General features: G+C 38.8%; 5 protein-coding genes across 5 annotated transcripts; all 5 read left to right on the forward strand.

The window, feature by feature from the left end:
* Positions 1-517: 517 nt before the first annotated feature.
* LOC308121866 (olfactory receptor 1C1-like) lies at positions 518-7,806 on the forward strand (the record flags this gene model as incomplete). Its single annotated transcript, XM_080483392.1, is given in 3 exon segments — positions 518-708; positions 7,026-7,527; positions 7,531-7,806. Coding segments are annotated over 3 exon segments (969 nt in total).
* LOC308121818 (olfactory receptor 1f45-like) lies at positions 3,422-4,405 on the forward strand (the record flags this gene model as incomplete). The annotated part of the gene is made up of 1 exon (XM_080483344.1): positions 3,422-4,405. The coding sequence occupies one exon, from the start codon at positions 3,422-3,424 to the stop codon at positions 4,403-4,405; it is 984 nt and encodes a 327-aa protein (XP_080339470.1).
* Positions 7,807-11,452: 3,646 nt separating the features above from the next.
* LOC308121867 (olfactory receptor 6C4-like) lies at positions 11,453-12,445 on the forward strand (the record flags this gene model as incomplete). The annotated part of the gene is made up of 1 exon (XM_080483393.1): positions 11,453-12,445. One exon carries the CDS (start codon positions 11,453-11,455, stop codon positions 12,443-12,445), a length of 993 nt encoding a protein of 330 aa, XP_080339519.1.
* Positions 12,446-15,231: 2,786 nt separating this feature from the next.
* On the forward strand, positions 15,232-16,191 carry LOC308121868 (olfactory receptor 1-like; the record flags this gene model as incomplete). Its single annotated transcript, XM_080483394.1, has 1 exon — positions 15,232-16,191. One exon carries the CDS (start codon positions 15,232-15,234, stop codon positions 16,189-16,191), a length of 960 nt encoding a protein of 319 aa, XP_080339520.1.
* Positions 16,192-20,348: 4,157 nt separating this feature from the next.
* LOC308121869 (olfactory receptor 52E8-like) lies at positions 20,349-21,326 on the forward strand (the record flags this gene model as incomplete). Its single annotated transcript, XM_080483395.1, has 1 exon — positions 20,349-21,326. One exon carries the CDS (start codon positions 20,349-20,351, stop codon positions 21,324-21,326), a length of 978 nt encoding a protein of 325 aa, XP_080339521.1.
* Positions 21,327-21,537: the final 211 nt, after the last annotated feature.

Consider the following 21,537-nt stretch of genomic DNA (forward strand, 5'->3'; position numbering starts at 1 on the left):
GGTTTTGGTCGGGATTTTTAACATCTGCTGTGAATAGGGTCTGATCTGATTTTTTTTTGGTGACTAGTTGAGACTCAACTGTTACACCAGAAATGTGCTAATCAACATAATGCTGTGTGTTTGTTTTAATTTGACTGCTTTTGATGGTTATTCAGCTCAGTTTGATTTTTAGGATAATATGCAGAAGGTCCACGGCGCACATGTTCTCAGTGTGTAGAATGTCCATGATCAAGGAGCAATGAGCCTGAGGCTGGAGGAAATCCTCAGATGGTCATTTTGTTGACAGTCTTCAAAACACTTCTCCATGAATGTGAGAACAACTTTGTTGACAAAGTCTATGACGTCAGTGAATTTACACAGCGAGCAATGTGACGAACCCACAAAGGAGAACAGCATAAGATAAAGCTCGTCAGAGCAAATGACGGAGGGGAGCTCATCACGGTGTACAGAACAGAGCCCAGCATCGTCGTACGGCACTGTCTTCTGTCCTCAGACTGGAGAAGAAAGCAATTTCTCCATGGAGCTTTTCAACTCTGCCCTCGGAAAGAACATCACCTTTGTGCGTCCTGCATATTTCATAATAAGTGGATTCATTGGCATTCCAGATGTGAAGTTTTACTATTTCTTCTGCCTCTTTGTTTTCATTGTTTCAGTCCTGGGAAACTCAGCTGTGATGGCTGTGATATACTTGGATCATCACCTGAGAACTCCTAAATACATTGCAATCTTCAGCCTGGCATTGGCGGACTTGTTAAATTGCTGTGCTTTGGTGCCAAAAGTTCTTGACATCTTCCTTTTCAATCACAAGCACATATCCTACAACGACTGTATGACGTTCCTTTTTTTCTGCTACGTCTGCACGGCGATGCAGGCCCTGAACCTGGTTGCATTAGCCTATGATCGAGTTATCGCGATCCTCTATCCTCTGCACTATCATGTGAAGGTGACAAATAAGTTCATGTTTTGTCTGCTTTCCTTTTTCTGGATTTTTTCAATTTTTGCAGTGCTGATTTTAATTGGCTTACTTACGAGGCTTTCTTTTTGTCAGTCGGTGGTTATTACAAGTTTTTTCTGTGACCATGGTCAAATATATCGGCTTGCTTGCAATGATAAATCACCGAACTTCATTATTAGTATTATACTACCAGGTCTCGTACTTTGGCTTCCTCTTGCACTGATTTTGTGTAGTTACATAGGTATTGTGTATGCTTTAAGTAAAATAGCCACAGTTAAGGAAAGACTGAAGGCTTTAAAGACCTGCATAGCTCATGTTTTGTTAGTGACAATGTTTTTCCTTCCAATAATAATTACATACACTACAATGGGAAAAATGCCTATAAATATGAGAATTATAAACCTATCACTGGCCCAAATACTTCCTTCCATGTTGGACCCGATTATATATGTTCTGCAGACAGAGGAAATCAAAGAATCACTGAAAAAGCTGTTAAGAAAAAAATTACACAAAATTACAAATCAAAAAATTGCAACAATGTAAGTGTTTGTATTAGTAAATAGGATTACTTTCTATATGTGGGCCTCCATCTGAACATAACTAAACAGGAATTGATTCTGCTTCTGTGAAATGGACATTTAATGAAAAGCAGCCGAGCAGGTTTCACATAACAACAATTACAAGAACAAAATCATGTGTTTGTTACTATTGAAGTTGCTTTCTGAAAAAGTGATACGTCTTTTTCCACAAACGTTGAACTTTGTGAAAAGAACAAATATGACTTACAGTATATGTGAGAAGAAAAAAAAACCCTCCAATTTCTGTGTGGAGTGAAGATGTTTTACTCGTGAATAGATGAGATTATCTGGTCACCTGTCTAAACTGTACCGTTCCTTTCATCCACTGTCAGATAGAATAATCCTGCGGTGACTCTGACATTGATCGAGTGTATATATATATATATATATATATATATATATATATAACTGACACATAAATGTGTGTAAAATTACAAGACAACAGACTTAGAAATGAATCCATGCAGTACCATCATGTCATTTGGAATATTGTGAGGAAACATTGTAAAGGTGATCTACCTGCTGTGTATGTGTCTATTAATTCACATTTTCATATCATATATGCTTTTGATAGAAAAAAACTACCATTAACAAAATAAAGGATCGATTGAAAATGTTGCGTTGTTTTTGAATCACAAATACACAATTTGTTATTCATCTAAATGTGTTAATGTACATACTAGTAGCAAACTTTGATCAGTGCATAAAACAGTCAATAATCGTCAGCAACAAAAGAAGAAACTAGAGCTGTTGTATTCATGTTTTTCTTTCAGGTGATGTAAACTTTGTTTATAATTCAATATTATGCAAATTACTCACTACGATTGAACACATGTCTGAACTTCCTACGCTTTGCATCATTAAAACTCATCTATCAACCTCTGTGGTGGATAATTTAGAGTCACAGTGGAAAGACCAAAGCAGCCGATGGGAACAGTTATCCATACTGAAAAATGAATAAAATGTTTTTTTTATGTCCTCCCAGGTTATTTTGCTTTTCCCCAATCACCAACACCAGCAAACAAAAAACAAAAAAGGTATCTGTATTAATGAATGTAAGAAATAAGCTTTAATTTGGTTTTTAAATGATAGAAGGGTTTTAACCAACATGTCTTTTTACACCAATGTCTCAACCTGTAGAAGGAAGGTGAAGTTGTGTGTTTGTTTATTCACAACACTTCCCCTTGGATTGAAAAATACGTGTTATTACAGCTATAAAACACATAGATATGGCAGATGTCCTCATGTATTGTTTGTCTCCACCACAGTGTTGAAATACAAAGTCAATTTAAATAACTCTGAATGTGATGAAGCCAGTAACGTATTAACTTGTCACAACTGTAATTGAGAGCGATTGTTGCACAGTAAGCATCCTCAATAAATGTAAATGACACCTATACCATCAACTATTAATATTTCAGATGCACATACTGCACAAAACCTTCTATAAAGAATAAAGAAAAGCAGCTTTATTGAGTATTTTTAAATAATTGACTGGTTTATTTTTTTAGTGCTACTTCAATTATGCAATGACTTATTTCTAATTATTTAATATCGGCAAGATATTATGATGATAATGGCTCAGATAGTCGATTAGACTTTAAGAAAGGAATTACTGGCCAGTTTTACAGATCGTCAGTGAGATGAAGTAAAATGGACTGATCAATGCAGAATCAAAAAAATAAAAAGAGTTCCATAGAAATGGGGGGCCTGACTGTGACGTTATTCATTGGAGGTGCAGGGGCGGATTGTTTGCCCTTGTAGCCACATCTGGCACAGCAGATAAATGTTGTCTGGGTGCCGTCATGAGAACTTGAGAAACGAGTTGCCACACATCCAGACCTACAGGGAACGATCCTCTGATCATACTAAAAGCTTCGGCTCCACAATGGACTTGTTCAACTCTGCTCTCGGGAGAAACATCACATTTGTGCATCCTGCCTACTTCCTAATCAGTGGCTTTATCGGCATACCCGATATCAAGTATTACTACGGCTTTCTGTTTTTTGTGTACATCGTGTCAGTGCTGGGGAACACAACTGTCATGGCTGCGATATGCTTGGATCACAAACTGAGGAGTCCGAAATATATCGCCGTTTTTAACTTGGTGTTTGTGGATCTGTTTGGGAACACCGCTCTGGTGCCGAAGGTCCTTGACATCTTTCTTTTCAACAATAACCGTATCGCCTACAACGACTGCTTGACATTCCTGTTTTTCTGCTACACATGCCTCTGCATGCAGTCGTTTAATCTGGTCGCACTGGCTTATGACAGACTGGTGGCCATTATCTTTCCTCTGCACTATTCAGTGAAGGTGACCCACAGGTTTATGTTTTCCATGATTGCCTTTTTCTGGGCTTTTGTCGTATTAGCTGTGCTCATTTCTATCGGTCTCCTCACAAGACTTTCCATCTGTGGTTCTGTGGTGATTAACAGTTATTTTTGTGATCACGGCCAGTTTTATCGACTTGCTTGCAACGACCATTTCCCCAATTATGTGGTTAGTTGTTTGTACCCTGTCATTATTTTCTGGCTTCCACTGGTTTTTATCTTGCTAAGTTATGTTTATATTGGCTGCACTTTAGTTAAAGTGGCCAATGTTCAACAAGGACTCAAGGCCTTCAAAACGTGCATAGGTCACCTCTTACTGGTTGCCATTTATTTTATTCCACTTTTGATTACATTCACCTTAATGGAGAAAATACATCCAAATGCCAGGATCATAAACTTGTCACTGACTTCTGTCTTCCCTCCCATGTTGAATCCGATCATATATGTTCTGCAGACACAAGAAATGAAAGAGTCTCTTAAAAGATTATTGAAAATTAGAGGGCGGCCCAAACAAACTGTGACAAAAATAGTTATAACGTGATCGCTGTGTAAAATGAATTCAATACTTTATTAGTCTTGGAAACGCACAACATAACTTGTGTAGACTTGTATAGAAATGTTTTCATACTTTGAAGATGTAAATATGTAATGCGTATACATATCCTGCTGGCTGTTTTGTGGGTTCAAACATGAAGTAATTTTCGGTTAAATAAGATGGAATACATGGGAATCATGGTGAATCGACATGTCTTGATCATAGTTTTCTTATTCTGGCAGATCTTTTTTTTTATGCAATTCTGTCTGTATTTTGGTGTTTTCTGGTTACAAACAACTGAGTCGACTGAAAATGTGCATTGTAAATAAAATGTATTTGTCAATTCACCCTTCATGAGACACATTGAGATATTGATAAGAGACAATACTGTACATGTCTCAGAAATGATGATAATCAGGTTGATTGTTTTCTGTAATACTATTTTCTGCATAAAAATACAGAGAGACACAGTTTTTCCACATTTGAGTACTGTGCTTTTGTCAAGCAGTTATCTGACTACTTGCTGTTTTTCTGGTGTGAATATATTGTAAATATCTGGTGGAACTGAGTTATACCGTACATGAACTAAAGTTTCTCCTAAATCATCCTGCCGAGTCTAAATATGAAGTGAAAAACTTCATATTTGTGAAATACAAATTGCATTCATGGTTCTTTTGCAAAATTATGAAGCCAAAAAACCTGGAGCTGCTGGCAGTACCTCAATGGTATTGTTGTGGGGGCTGTCAGGTGGGATAGCACAAGGACTTGGGGATGCCATTTCTTGGGACTTTTATCTGGGATAAAGCTGTAGTTTTTGTGTTTTTATTATTCGGTCACTCTGCCATGTGTATATCACCTTGGTTAGAGCGGGTTATAATTGCTATGACACTGTGAGTGAGACGGGCGTGGCAGCTGATCACATCCCTCTATTCTGTATGATGAGCATACTTGTTAATGATTTCAGAGTTCTAAGTTCTCCAACAGAGCTTCAGGCACCACAGTATTGTAGTCTCCAGAGACCAGATATGGCGCGTCGGCCACCCGGTTAGGCCTTGGTAAGAGCCAGTAGACTAGTTGTCTGGTTCTTGGTGTTGGTTAGTATGGAGCTGACAAGCTTGACGCGAGCATCTCTCTGGTAGCTTTATGGCTAGCTGAGTGCATGCGCACTACGATCATACGCCATCGTCTGGATCACATGTGGAGACACATTTCGTCTCTGACAAACCACCAATACCAAGTGCTATTTGGGAGGTTTATTATATAAACGCAGCACCCACAAGTACGTGCCACAGGAAAACCACAGTTTTCAGCATTTCTGGGTTTTCCGGATATATGGAGACAGTCTTCACTTAAACTCAAAACGTATCTCAAACTATGTGTTTTCACTTGAAATGTCATGTGAATGGGGCATAACATTATTTTGTTCTTTGAGAGAAAAGCAGGGACCTGGGAAAAAAGTTCCTCTTTGCATCCCCACACAAATGGAAATTTGTGAAAATTCCAGATGGCTGCAGCGATCTGCTGAGTCCATGATGGAGTTGGCCGGGCCCTCGTGTGGTTGGTCTGCACTGTCAGAGAGCGTGCACCCAGGACCCCAATGCACTACCAGGTCCAAATTAGAGCAACATTGATTCTTTAGTCAAAGCAAACACGGGAAATTACAACAAAAAGTCCAAGCCATGGTACTGGGCAGGAACAAGCACAAACACAGACGGACCAACCAGACACGGGTCCAGACTGAGAGCTTAAATAGCCTCACTGGGAGGCCGGGGCCTTGACGAGACACACCAGACAATGATCAGGACTAACCAGGGAAGGAAACAGAGTGCTGAGGTGGAAACAGTGGAGACGGAAATACACAGAAAAAAATACAACAGGAACAGTAAACATGTGGAAATACAAACATAAATACACAATGACAAACTCATTGTATCACAGCGATGCTCTCATTTTTTTTCACGTTTGTTTTATCTACTTAACTTACTTTTATATCAGCCTTTCCCATTAATATTAGTTGAAGCTGAACCAAATGTTATGTTTAACTCATGATAAAAGGTTCACATGATCTCTCTATATCTGTGGCCTTTTAAACTATTTGAAGACTCTAGGAAATTGTCAACTGTGCTGCACAGTCCTGTATTGATGACTAACTCTATCTCTGGTTTGAGGGGCCTTTCTAGTTGTAGTTTGCATGTTCTCACTGTGTGTGTATTTTTCCCCAGGTCGTCCAGTTTTCATCATCGAAGATCATTTCTTTTGCTCACCCAGTGAGCTCAGCAGCATTACATCAGGCTGGTGTGAAGATGACACAGGGGGAAAGGCAGTGGCTATAAGTTTAGAACGACAGTCACACTGCTTCTCTTTCTCTCCGCTCTCTGCCAAACACACATGTGAGGACACCGAGTGGTGCTAGATTAGCAAAACAAAGTCCTCAAATGGAATTTTTCAACTCTGCTCTTAAGGAAAACATCACCTTTGTGCGTCCTGCATATTTTACAATAAGTGGTTTTGTTGGTATACCAAATATGAAATATTACTATGGCTTTCTCTTTTTTATTTACATTATTTCCTTCATTGGAAACATGACTGTGATGACGGTTCTGATTTTGGATCACACGTTAAGAAGTCCTAAATATATTGCAGTGTTTAATCTGGCATTGGTAGACCTGATAAGTAGCTCCGCTTTGATACCAAAGGTTATCGATACTTTTCTGTTCAACCATCGCTATATTTCCTATAACAACTGTTTGACCTACATGTTTTTCTGCTTCACTCTGGTCTCGATGCAGTCTCTTAATCTGGTTGCACTCTCCATCGACAGAGTGATGGCCATCCACCATCCACTGCACTATCAGGTGAAAGTCACGCACAGATTCATGCTGTCTGTGGTCGCTTCTTTCTGGCTCCTTGCTGTCATATTTGTTCTCATTGCAGTCGGTCTCATCACAAGACTTTCTTTCTGTGAGTCAGTGGTGATCAAGAGCTATTACTGTGACCATGGCCCCATATATCGGCTTGGTTGCAATGATGTCGCCCCAAACTGTGCCATAGCAGGTATCGCCATAATTGTTATTCTTGGGTTTCCACTGTCTTCCATCATTGGAAGTTACTGCTCTATTATTTATGCTTGATTAAAAATTTCTACAGTTCAGGGAAGAATGAAGGCCTTCAAAACCTGTACCGGTCACCTTTCTTTAGTGGCAATATATTACTTGCCAATTATATTTGTGTATTTAATCGGGTCCGCAATAAATCCAAATGCTAGAATTATAAGCTTGTCCTTGACTAGTGTCATCCCTCCCATGTTGAACCCAATCATTTATGTTTTTCAGACACAAGAAATCAAGGAATCATTAAAAAAGCTGCTGAACGTCAGGGTGCAGTCCGAAATTGGCACAAAGAATTAACAAACCTATTCACACAGCTTTCATCATGAACATGGATATTATAAAATGGATTTGCATTGCAGTGTAAAAAACGGGTGGTGTGAATTAATTAATAGGTGAGTTCAATGTTTAGTTTTTTTAACTAAGATTGAGAAGCAGATGTGTGCATTCAATAAGCTAAAGCTGTAACTTGTAATGCTTCACACAGAGGAAAAATGTTATTCCTTCACTAAAAATGTAAATATAGTCCTGAAACCTATTAAAAAAACAATGACTGTGACTGACAAGTTTGTATAATTAGTAGTCTGTTATCCCTGTCAGTATATATTGACACATTTTGTGTCGTCAAGATATTACATGTACTCTCACCGTATGTTTAAGGCCTGTAACAGGCAACAGAGTAATGTTCTGTCACTGAGATCAATTTATACCAAACAGTTACTCCCAAAAATGACTACAATATCATCATAAACAATTTAATTTTAATGACGCCTTCTTGCGCAAAACATAGTGAAATGTCGGTCTCCTATCTCTGTTGCATTATGCATGTTTTTACAAACTCGCTCTGACAACATGGCTATGAGGCTAATGCTAGTTCTTTATCTTTCATGGCAGTATCACCAATATCTCAGCTCAGGTGTTGTGTTGTGTTGTGTGCCCAATTCTTAAGAAATTAGTTTTCTTTTTCAAATCAACATTTTCTTTGAAGCCTTTAGAATTTACTTGGTGGTTTGGAGGGCCGAGCCTCTCGCTGGTCGGTATTGGACCACGGGTTTGACTCTTGTGGCCCAATGCTCCAAAATTGGGAACCAAGCCAAGGTGTCGTTTACATGGACCCTGATCTGCTTTTAAACAGGATGCTCCTCTGATCCAATTATGATTTAATTCAGATAAGATCAATCAAATCAGATGAAAGTGTTGACATGATGCAATTTCAATCTGATTAGCATTTAATCACATTGTTTCTTGTCCAGCTATTGTTGGAAATAACTTGTTTGCCTCGACTAAAAAATAAAAATTTAAGCTGCAAGCAGTGTTTAACGGTTCCCAACATCCTTGCTGGTCAGCTAGTGGAAGCATGTCCCCCAGGTGGCACTGCGATTAAAGTCTTCCCCTCACACTGTGCGATTTTAACACTTTTTAGAGGTCACAGCCTCGCACACTGCACAAGACGAATGTAAATAATCATGTCTGCAGACTGTACGAACACACGCTGGCTCTCAGCCAGAATGTGTTGTGTATTGCGTAATCCCGTTGACTGATTGTGTATTCGCCGAAACATACATACGAACAGAGGCTCAGCGCAGTGGCATTTATGTGTTTGGAAAGGAATTCCAAAAAAAGAGAAGGAGGAGAATCTGGATGCGTTTGTGGCTCAGCGAGAGAGAGAGAGAGGTAATGTTGTAACAAGAGCTTGAAGTAAGTACTTCGATTAGCATCTACTACAGTTTTACATTAGTACTTCCTGTTGTAATCTTTAATTTTCCAACAAAACACACTCCATGTAAATCAGGGGTTCTCAAAGTTTTGATAACTGAGGGCCTTTTTCAGGAACCTAACATTGGACTGAGGGCCGCTGAAGGAAAGAAAACCGAACAAAACAGACAAAAAAAATCTCATTTGTAAAGTTTTAATGACCAGGTTGCATGTCTACGGTATACTTTTATTGGTTCACATTCAGTAATTTGCAATGAACACACTCTAATTAATGAATGAGGCTAAACCTGGCAAAACTTGAAAAAAACATTGTAAGCACACTTGTAGACAAAAGCCACTCTCCTCTGATTGGCTGAGGGACAGAATCCTCTCCCCTGATTGGCTGTGAAATCAGTCAAGCTCAGATCAGCGGCACCTTTTTCTCAGTTTTTCACCCGATATCTCAGCGGAGTGCAGCAATGTGTGATTTGTAGTTGAAGAAGGCAGAATACAGGTGCACAAATATATTTTTCAACAAATTTACTGCAACAATTGTAACAACAATGTGAAGATGTCAGTTTTTTAATCTGAGACTTACAAAATAGGATTTGTGCACCTGTAATTAAGAATTTGTGAATGATTCATTCTTGTGTTGTATTTGTGGAGAGGAAAGTAAATCTACAAGTACTCAGCTCATGATACACAACTACAAATATAATCCACAAGAGCACAACTACAAATTAGACTTTTACAAGTACTCAAACCTTTTATTTTTTAACCAATAATACCTTCATATTTTCACCACCCCAGTGGTGAAAAATAACACAGCACCATGGACTTCTCGAAGTGAGGTCAAGCGAGGTCTAAACCAGGCCTGTAATTACCACTTTGGCCTATAGATGTCGCTAAAGACCACAAAACAGAGATTTATCCTTTCAAAGCAATGCACAGTTGGATTGAAACAGACAACTGTAATTCACTGTGGGCCACCAGGAATGTTACTGTGGGCCGCCAATGGCCCACGGGCCGCACTTTGAGAACCTATGACGTAAACAAAACAGACAGGCAGCAGCTCCGATCACCCCAAATATCTGACACTTTCCACTTTTGGGTATTGATTGCAGGCTTATGTGCAGCAACTCAGCAGTCTGGTGAACCTTGCACACGGCACGATATACGCCCACCAATTAGAGCCCCGACCACAGATTTTACTAACGATTCTCCCATGATCCAATCTTTCATCTCTGATGGCCAAACATCGCACAATGTATTTGATCCTCAACGGTGTATTTTTGTCTATGGATGTGAAGAGGGCCGAGAGTCGAGCAGTTACACATCACTTCCTGTTTCATAGCGAACCATCAGATTTTCAGCAGGCCGCCATGGCCACGCCCTTTAAATTTTGAGTAATATTTCAGTATGTTTTCATCAGGAAGTTGTTGTATATACTGACTAAATTTCAGGCCTCGAGGACTCAATGCCTAGGAGGCCCTTGTTTCAAAACTTTCACGCATAATGCAAAATGGCTGACATGGCCCAACGTGCTGTATATGTCTACCACATTTCATGGACGTATGTGAAACCTGTTAAACGTGTTGCCTGTAGTTGATGTTATAAACGTGAAAACACTGTAGGGGGAGCTATCGAGCCATTTTGCCAATGACCATAAAATACCAAATATTTCGCTACATCTGATGTGCATGCAAATTTGTTTTGAGCACGTGTTGGCCGTCAAAAATAGAGCATTTTTGGCAGGAAAAGAAGACAATTAAAATGATAATAATGATGGCGGTATCTTGACCTCCTGTGTAAGTTAAGTTTCTTATATTTATTCCTCTTGTGGAAATCCATTCTCTGCATTTCGCCCATCGATTCATAGTTAAAATGAACTATACATACGAGGAGCAGTGGGCTCAGAGGTTAAAACCAGGATTCCTAACTCCCGAACCATATGGGACTCAGGAACTCTTCACCAATACTCCATTTTGTGGACAGACTCAAAACAAGTACCTGGTTCAATGCCTTTTTTATTTTGTAGTCCACATTTTTCCTCTTGTCACAAGACAAAGCCTGATGTGCAGCTTCCACCTCAGTAGCATTACATCAGGCTGGTGTGAAGATGACACAGGGGGAAAAGACAGCTCCTATAAGTGGAGGATAACAGAGTCACACTGCTTCTCTTTCTCTCCACTCTTGACTAAACACACCTGAGAGGACAGACGGGAGTGAAGGACGAGCAAAAAGTCCTCAAATGGAATTTTTCAACTCTGCTCTTAAGGAAAACATCACCTTTGTGCGTCCTGCATATTTTATAATAAGTGGTTTTGTTGGCATACCGAATATTAAGTATTACTTTGGCTTTCTCTTTTTTATTTACATTATTTCCTTCATTGGAAACATGACTGTGATGACGGTTCTGATTTTGGATCACACGTTAAGAAGTCCTAAATATATTGCAGTTTTTAATCTGGCATTGGCCGACTTGTTAAGTAGCTCCGCTTTGATACCAAAGGTTATCGATACTTTTCTGTTCAACCATCGCTATATTTCCTATAACAACTGTTTGACCTACATGTTTTTCTGCTTCACTCTGGTCTCGATGCAGTCTCTTAATCTGGTTGCACTCTCCATCGACAGAGTGATGGCCATCCTGTACCCACTGCACTATCAGGTGAAAGTCACACACAGAATCATGCTGTCTGTGGTCGCTTCTTTCTGGCTCCTTGCTGTTACAGTGGTTCTCATTGCAGTCGGTCTCATCACAAGACTTTCCTTCTGTGAGTCAGTGGTGATCAAGAGCTATTACTGTGACCACGGCCCCGTATATCGGCTTGGTTGCAATGACGTCACCCCAAACCGTGGCATCTCAAGATTAGCCCCGATTCTTATACTTTGGATCCCACTAGTATTTATCTTAGGGAGTTATTGCTCTATTATTTATGCTTTGTCGAAGATCACCACCATTCAGGGACGAGTGAAAGCCTTTAAAACCTGCATTGGTCACATCTCATTAATAGCAATCTATTACATTCCTATTATATTCGTGTTTTGCTTTGGGACAACAATGCAGGTTAATACTCGGATTATAAGCTTGTCTTTAACTAGTATCCTCACACCCATGTTGAACCCAATCATTTATGTCTTTCAGACGCAGGAAATTAAGGACTCCTTAAAAAAGTTATTGAAAATTAAAGCACGATCTAAGATTGGAATGACCGGTACAAAACAAAACTTTCAAAAATAATGAAAATGATGTGCGAGTGAAAAATTTAACAACATACATACAAAGGCACAATGTGTAAGCTTCACAGTTCTTCGATATAATTGTCAATGCTTTACTTGAATATATGTTGAATTTAAACGGTGAGCCCTCATGTTGCATGAAATATAATCCCTAACTGCCAAATCATGACTGGGACACATCCTGAGAATCTACTGCAACAGATTATATAAACTAATTCTTAGCTTTTAGTTTTCTTCCCCAAAAACACTATGTTTAATTTCACTTGGAGGTTTTTAGAGTATTATGATCAATAAATAAATCTGTTTTTATTAGGTCTTGTTCTGTCCACCTAACGGGTGCATTTCAAGAGGCAATTACTTTGTATGAAAAAAAAAAAAAAGGGACAGTTAAATCATCCATGTTTGTTGCTTATTTACACTGTTTGTTTAGCTTTTGCTTATTGACCTGCATGTTGTTGAAATAACTTTGTAAAGCCTGTAAATATGATCAATTACTTTCTTTATCCAGTTGGAAACTCTTCCTTTGCTTCACCATTTTAAAATGACTGGCAAATAAACACAATTGCATCTAATCTTCATTCACTGGAATTCTTCCTGTGAAACGTTTTAAATTAAAATGAAGACAATCTTATTCAAAAGTAGATGAACTGATGAGGTGATTCTGGGAGCTGTTGGGTAAAAAAAAAATATATATATATATTGATAGATTGTAGCTTAAGTACATCTACCTTGTGATAGACTTATCTCCGGCACCCTGCAAAGGCACTTCTTATTATAGGATTTATTGTATGGTCTGTATAATAACATAATACAATATGTTCATATCATCCCTTTTTTTTATTAATATTTTATTCATCTCTACAACTTACATCTTGCTTTAAGCTGATTAACTTGATTATTGGGATTTTTTCATGATTTCTATGATCAACTTCAGTTTGGTTTTCGAAAAATCCACTCCACTGAAACAGCTCTTTAAAAACGATGTGATGATGGCTGCAGACTCTGGTCACCACACAGTTTTGGTCTTACTAGACTTGACATCTGCATTTGATACTGTGGACCACAACTTATTGATGAACAGGCTGAAATCTGAGCAGGACTTTTCCGGGTCTGTCCTTCAGTGGTTTTCCTTATATATCAAAGGAAGGACATTTTAACAATGCAATGTCAGGATGTGTCCAACTTGTCTTGTGGAGTTGCCCAGAGCTCTGTCCTGGGGCCTGTTTTGTTTCTATTGTACCTGTTGCCTCTTGGTTGTCTCATTGGTGGTTTTAAAAAATGTGTCCTACCACTTATATGATGATGATATCCAATTGTATTGCTCCTTCAGTGACTCAGAGTTTCATTTCTTATCTATGTTTTCTTCTAATTACCTCCAGATAAACTCCAACAAAACTGAAACTCTGATCATTGTTGCTGAAAAACAGATTTCCCTGATCAAAAACCGCCCTGCTGCCCTGGGCTCGACTGTTAAGGCCAGCCTCAGAAACCTAGGGGTTGTGTTTGATCAGGCCGTACCTTTGGAGAGCCCCCTAATAGGCCGACCAAAAGCTAATTTTACCACCCGAGAAATATCTCTAAAGAGAGGAGGATGCCTTTAAAATTGTATCTTGATATGATCATCCATGATTTCATTTCATCACATTTTTACTACTGCAATTCTATTTTCACTTGCATCAGTGAGACCACTCTCAGCAGACTGCAGGTTGTACAGAATTCAGCTGCAAGACTTTTGACAGGTTCGTCCAAAACAGCCCAGATCACCCCCATTTTGTCAGATCCTCACTGGCTCCCAGTCGAATTTCAAATTGACTATAAAATCTTAATCCTCACTTTCCGGGCGTTGCATGGTCAGGCCCCTCGATACATTGGGGACATGTTGTGTCCCTACACCTCAGGGCGCATCCTCATATCCTCAGATGTTTTTTTCATTTAAGAAAGCTTTTGGTTGAATACATTTTCCACTTTTACTATGTATTTCATTAGATTCATTCAGTCATTCAAATTCTTGTGTTTTGTTTTTATTGCTCTCATTTTATGAACAGCACTTTGTGATTTTTATCTGTGTAAAGCACTTTATGAATAAACTTTACTTCATTTTTCATTCTTGATTATGTATTCTTTTGTATTTTTTTTTCTTTTTACATATAAATTGAATCAGGATAACGTCTATTATGTTTTTTTTCCTTCACAGAAGTACATTTAAAACATTTTTTTCCCATCTGTCAAAGTAGTATAAAGTATATGACAAAATATAAAAAGTATTTATGCGGCATAAAGCAGCTTAGATACATATTGACAGGGACCGGTTACAAACACGGTCAGATGCTTTTTTTGTTTTAAATCTTTTTATTGATGAAAACTGCAACCTGTTAAACATTAAATTATTTCTTTTTCTTCTTTTTTTTTAAAGCTGCAGTCTTATCAGCAGAGACCTTCACTTTGTAAATAATTGGAATAAAGAAAACAAAATGAGTAAAATGAAGACCCAAAAAGCCTGGGGTATATGTGTTTGTATTGATCTTGAAGTAGCACACACAGTAATGCTTCATATTCCCAGGAGTTATTACTAAGTAACATCCCATTAATGACACACTGCTGAGTCCCTGCCCTTCCACTGGCTCACAGTCAAAAAGAAAAAGCATAAAAATGGCAGGTCGACCTGACTACATTTTATAGGGAAGAGGATTCTTGAAAGTAAATTTGATTAGTTTCCTCTTACAAATTTTAGTTGCGCGTCACCATTCTGCCTCCTGCTTTTTTCACACATAGAGAAACATCTTCATAATGGCCCTCGAAGATAAAACCACAGTCATTTTCAATAACACCTTTGTTCGCCCGGCAAAGTTTTTTCTGACTGGGTTTTCAAACGTTCCTCATATTAAGTATTTCTACGTGTTTCTGTGTTTTATTTACATGTTGACGGTGATTGGGAATGTTTTTCTCATGTCGGTCATTTGCTTCGTTAAGATTCTTCACACTCCTAAATACATGATTGTGTTTAATATGGCTTTGACTGATCTCTGTGCGAGTACCGTTTTCCTACCAAAGCTCATGGATACTTTTCTATTTGGCAGGCAATACATTGTTTACGAGGCTTGCGTAAGCTACATGTTCTTTGTTTATTATTTTGGAGGCGTACACGCGTACACTCTGGTCACTATGGCCTTTGATAGATTTATAGCAATTTGCTTCCCTTTAAGGTATCACGCCATTGTGACTAAGACGTCCATTGCTGCCATGCTGCTGTTTGCATGGTCGTTCATACTGAGCTTCTTGACTTATGGTGCAAAACTCATTGATCGGCTCTCGTTCTGTAGATCTTTGGCGATTGAAAGCTTTCACTGTGACCACGGGCCAATAAGACTTCTGGCCTGTAATGACACGTCTTCAAACATCAAGATCGTATTTCTTTCAGTCTTTGTCATACTGGTGATCCCTCTCATACTGATAGCAGCCAGTTATGCTTGCATCTCAGTAGCACTGACCCGGATTGCAACGGGAGAGGGGCGATTCAAAGCTCTGCAGACCTGCACTTCCCACCTGATAATGGTAGGAATCACTTTTCTACCAATCTTAGCCACTAACATTGCTTCACTGGCGTCCTCCATACATCCAAACACCAGGATGATCAACTCCATTTTGACACACTCTTTACCACACCTGTTCAATCCTATTATATACTTCCTGAAAACTGAGGAAGTGCTGAAGGCAATTAAGACGCTTTGCAAAAAAATCCGATTATGAAGCCACACGATTGTGTACTTGTTCGAAAGGAAATATTGACAAGTATTAAAATGTACATATTGTTTTGTCCTTGAGTGTCATGTGGCATTTCAGAGTTCACAGTATGTACTTTTGTGTTTAATAAGGTCATAAAAGATTTTTCTGTCATGTTCGAGGAGTACTACATAGTAATCAAAACAGCAAAAACAAAACCCAAATCTCAATATGTTATATCTGCTATATGTTTGTTTTATAATGCTATAAATTCAAGTTTCTTTGTTTTTACAATGTGCTTATGGGCTGGATCTGTCATGGACAAAATGTTTTTTTGTAACATTAGCACACGAATCTGGAGTTTATTAAGCTATTATCTTCTTTAATAGAAATATTTTGATACAAGGGCCAAACAGTGTCGCAGTATTCAAGGCTGAGTCACCTGTCTCTGTGGAGTTTTCTTTTTCTCCACGTACAACGATGGCATGAGATAAACTTCATTGTCTGCCTCAAACAATGGCAGAACTTCTTCTTTAACAAAACAATAAAATACAACAATTGTATGCTTTTCTCTAATTTACAGACGTTATCGGGCTCGTTGTTTGTTGAATGATACAACTATTTGAACATATTCATTATATAACAGGCAGTGGTCTTTTTTTTTTTTTTACTTATGCAAATCTATATTGAAACATGCCTTTTTATTTCATTTTGACCTTGATTACACCGTGTGGTCAGTCTTGTAGTTTTTTTGTGGTTTAAGAAGTATAATAGTAGTTTATTTGTTTGTTGGTTGTTTAGACTGTTTGTTGAGCCCACGTGTCATTAATTTTCTTGTTAAAATAACCATGTAAGCATGTTAGTAATAACAAGCACAATACTTTCTTTATCCAGTTGGAAATGTGAACACGTTGTACTTCCCTGTATGGAATTTAGTGGCAAATTAAGACATTGTATTTAATGGGCACGCTTTGGAAGAGTTTTAAAATGCTTAAATAAAAATGAAGACAATCATTTGTTATTTTTTGGGTTAAAAACAATTATTGATAGGCTGTAACTCAAAATATATCAAATCAGTGTTTGTTTTTTAGCTTGTTTCTGAGTGTGTGTAGGGCTTCCATGTAACTGATATGCCTGTTAAAATAAGCCTCTCAACTTCTTTATAAAGCTGATTTTGAATGAAAGTACTTGAGTTCATTTAAAAAAAACAATTTTATTTAATTTTTTTATTTTAAATGGGGCATCCAGTTCAACACTGTCATTGCTGTGCACCATTTGTGATTGTCGTATCAGCGTCATAAATCCAATCACTGCAGGTGTGACGAGAGCAGGAGCCTCAGATCATGAGCTTCCACCGTCTCTGTCAGCATTCTAAACTTATAGCAGCTTAACTAGAACTTGGTCCAGGGTGGCCTCAACCAGCCCGAACTGCAAACTTTATGAAAGATAAACATTTTCAGCCTAAAGTAGAGACTGTGTCAGCCTCCTTAACTGAACCTGGTGGAGCCTGTTTGTTGAAAACTATATAAGTCAAAAAGAAGAATTTAAAATTCCATTCTAGATTTCACAGGAAGCAAAAGAAGAGAAGCTAATATTGGAGTGATGTGATCTCTCCTGCTGGTTCCGCTCAGGAATCTTTCTGCAGCACCTGAATCAATTGAAGACTTTTTAAGTAGTAATTTGGACACCCTCAGAAAAGGGAATTACAATAATCTACTCTGGAAGTAAAACACATATGGATTAATTTCTCACCATCTCTCAGACTCGTCAGATCTTAGAGTCATAGCACAAGTGGAAAAAGAAAGTCCTGCAGAGTTTTCTAATGTGGGAGTCGAAGGTTAAGTCCTTGTCAAAAGTAATTGACTGGTTCCCCACAGTGGTACTGGAGGTCAAATATCATCAAATGAATATCATCCAGTGTTACTATATGTTTAGATCATTTGGGAAAAATGTAATAACTTCTGGTTTATCTGAGTTCCGGAGCAGAACATTACGGCTCTACAGGCTTATATGTCTTTAAGACAAGCTTGTGGCTTGACAAGTTGATGAGCATCACTTGGTTTCATAGATAAATAGATTTGTGTATCATATCTGAATAGGAATGGGAGTTAATGGAGTGTTTTCTAACAATATTCCCTGCAGGGAGCAGGCATAATGTCAAAAGTATGGCCCCTAATACAGAACACTGTGGAACTCCATGGTTAACATTAATCTGAGCTCACGACATATCATTAACATGAACAAAGGGATTGGAACCGGTATCGGGCTGCTTCTTTAATCCTGATGATGTGTTCTAGTCTCTGTGGTAGGACGTCATGATCGATAGTATCTAATGCAGCACTGAGATCTAACAGGACAGGAACAGAGACTAATGCTTTTTTCTGAGGCCATGAGACAATCATTAGTAACTGACCAGAGCATCTCTGTGCTATGATGAGCTCTGAATCCTGACTGAAAAGACAAATAGATCATTCGTACATAAATGGTGCAGCTGAAGAAGGAGGACTTTAGGGTTTGGTTGGCGGAGGGGACTTCTGACTCAACAGAGTATCAGCCTGCCTCAAACAGGTTCTGGGGTACCATCCAGAGTCTTTTTTACATTGATGACTTGGAAGAAAAAGGGTACAAAGTGATGTAGTGGTTCATATTGTCACGTCACTGCGAGAATATCCATTTATTATTTCCAATCTATGTTTTGGGCACTGTGTTGGTTTCCTCCGTGTACTTTCATCTTAAAACCATTTAAAGCAATGCATTTGAGTGTGACTGTTGGTAAGGAGACAGAAGCATGCCAATCAAAAATGTGATGGGACTCAGAGCAGGTGTGATATAAAGAAAGAGCTTGATTAAACCCCAAAACCGGAACAACAGACCAAGAATGTGGAGGAGGTTGGGACAAGGCGGTTGTGCCAAACCAAACTTTCAAAATATAAGAAAACTAAGCCTCACCGCGTCTGAACTAAAAGAAACAAAACAACAAAAATGCATTTACAGAAGTGGCAGCCGCTCTCGCTGACAGAGGAGAACCCCCCCCCCAAAAAAAGACCCTTTATCTCACAGGGACGGCCCCTTTTATAAGGAGGACTGGTGGACATGATTGGCCAGTCCAGCAGGAGACATAAACCACAGGTGAGGCAAATTAGTTGTGATGGCACCTGGAGAGCAGACTGAGGAAAAGGGTGGGGGGTGGGGGCGCCCACAAGTAAAACTTCACCACGTCCCCTGCCCCCTGCCTGACATGTAACAGTGTAAATATCACAGTTATTCTCTCCCCCCCCAAAAAAATTACAAAAAAAGGCCAAATATGCAAGAAAAGAATTGTTGAAGAGATTTAAGTTATAGAACAACAGAGTCTAATTCTGAACGTTTGAAGACAAACACCTGTACTTTCTTACATCATGATCCCAACTAATGTTGATGAAGATTCTGCTGTATGAGCTTATGGCCACCACCACTATGTCAAAAAAGTTCAGAATACCTAGAAGAAAAAAAGGCATTGTGTATCAATAAACACAAAATATTACTTTTATTTTTGGACATTGCAGAGATATTTTTCCTGCTTTGTGTATGGGTGGGATTTTGTAATTGTTCGACAAACACCTCCACTGTAACAAAACTGTTTTGGTCAGTCGAGCAGACACAAAAACACTATTCATCTCTGTTAAGCTCCAAATATTAATAATATTTTCAAAAATCAAAAATCATTAAAAGGTTTGCACAAAGAGGAAGTGGGATCTGTCCAAGCACGCAAAATCCATTCAGACACAAAACGGACAAAATTCATCTGCAAATGAAGACCGGTCGTCCACAGACACTGTTTGATTGAATTATACAAAGAATTCACATTTTTGACATTTTGATTGTAAACTATTTGGACAACATTCATTAAAAATAGATAGATAGATAGATAGATAGATAGATAGATAGATAGATAGATAGATAGATATTTCTCTATGGAAATCAAACTACAATTGTTTATGTAAACTCATAAGCTCCAATCTTCTTCCATCCTACTCGCCCCACAGTACAGGAGAGAGAGTATAAAAGCCCACACACTCCTGTGAGCTGCACACTTGACAGTGTCTTGGGTGAGTGGAAACACAGAACGTTTTCTCAATCATATAATTCACCTTCTATATTCTCTCACGTTATCCTTCCTGAATTTATTCAAATAAGTATTTGCAATGGGCCCAGAGGTTAAAGCTACACTTTTACTAAACACCACATTTGTTCGACCGGCGGCATTCTACATCAATGGGTTTTCAAACATTCCTCACATTAAGCATTTTTATGTGTTTTTGTGCTTTGTTTTCATTGTGACGGTCCTTGCGAATGGCTTTCTTCTTTTTGTCATTTGCTTGATGAAAAGCCTTCACTCTCCTAAATACATGATTGTGTTCAGCCTGGCTCTGACGGATCTGTGTGGGAGCACGGCACTCATCCCAAAGCTCCTAGACACCTTTCTGTTTGGTAGGAGACACATCGTGTACGAGGCTTGTTTAAGTTACATGTTCTTTGTTTTGTTCTTTGCAGGCGTGCAGTCGTGTATTCTTGTCACGATGGCTTACGACAGATTCGTGGCGATTTGTTACCCTCTAAGGTATCACGCCATTGTGACTAAACCATCCATTGGTGCAATGCTGGTGTTTGCATGCTTGATTCCAGCTTTCCTAATCGGAGCAGCCGTCAAGCTGATTGACCGCCTTTCTTTCTGTGGTTCCGTGGTGATACAAAGCTTTTTCTGTGATCATGGACCAACATATCGTCTCTCATGTAACGACTCGTCTGCCAATAACATAATTGCATATATTGGCTTTATTTCAATCATGTGCATTCCTCTTATTCTTATAGGCATCACTTATATCTGCATCTCTGTGGCGTTGATCAGGATCGCATCAGGAGAGGAGCGTCTCAAAGCGATGAAAACTTGCACCTCCCACCTGATCCTGGTGGCGATATTCTTTATGCCATTTGTAGGCACCAACATAGCGTCGGTGGTCTCTTACATCCACCCTAACGCCAGGATCATAAACTCCACCCTGACACACACCATACCTGCTTTGCTCAATCCTATCATATATTCGCTTAAGACAGAAGAAGTGATGACAGCGATCAAGACGCTTTTCAAGAGAAACACACGACCTGATGCAGTCACAAAATGATCAGCTCTTTGTATTTTAATGACAAACGTGAGTGTTAATAATCAGTTATCCATCCATCGGTCTATCTTCTCTACTGCTTTATCCTGTGCAGGGTTACAGGGCGCTGGAGTGAATCCCAGCTAAGTATGGGAGAGGTTAGAGTTCACTGTGGACAGGTCACCATCAAACACACAGATCGATACCTGGTTTATAAAAAGGTTCATGAAATAAC

The sequence above is a fragment of the Lipophrys pholis genome (genome assembly GCF_963383615.2).
Source record: "Lipophrys pholis genome assembly, chromosome: 16".
Taxonomy (NCBI): Eukaryota; Metazoa; Chordata; class Actinopteri; order Blenniiformes; family Blenniidae; genus Lipophrys; species Lipophrys pholis.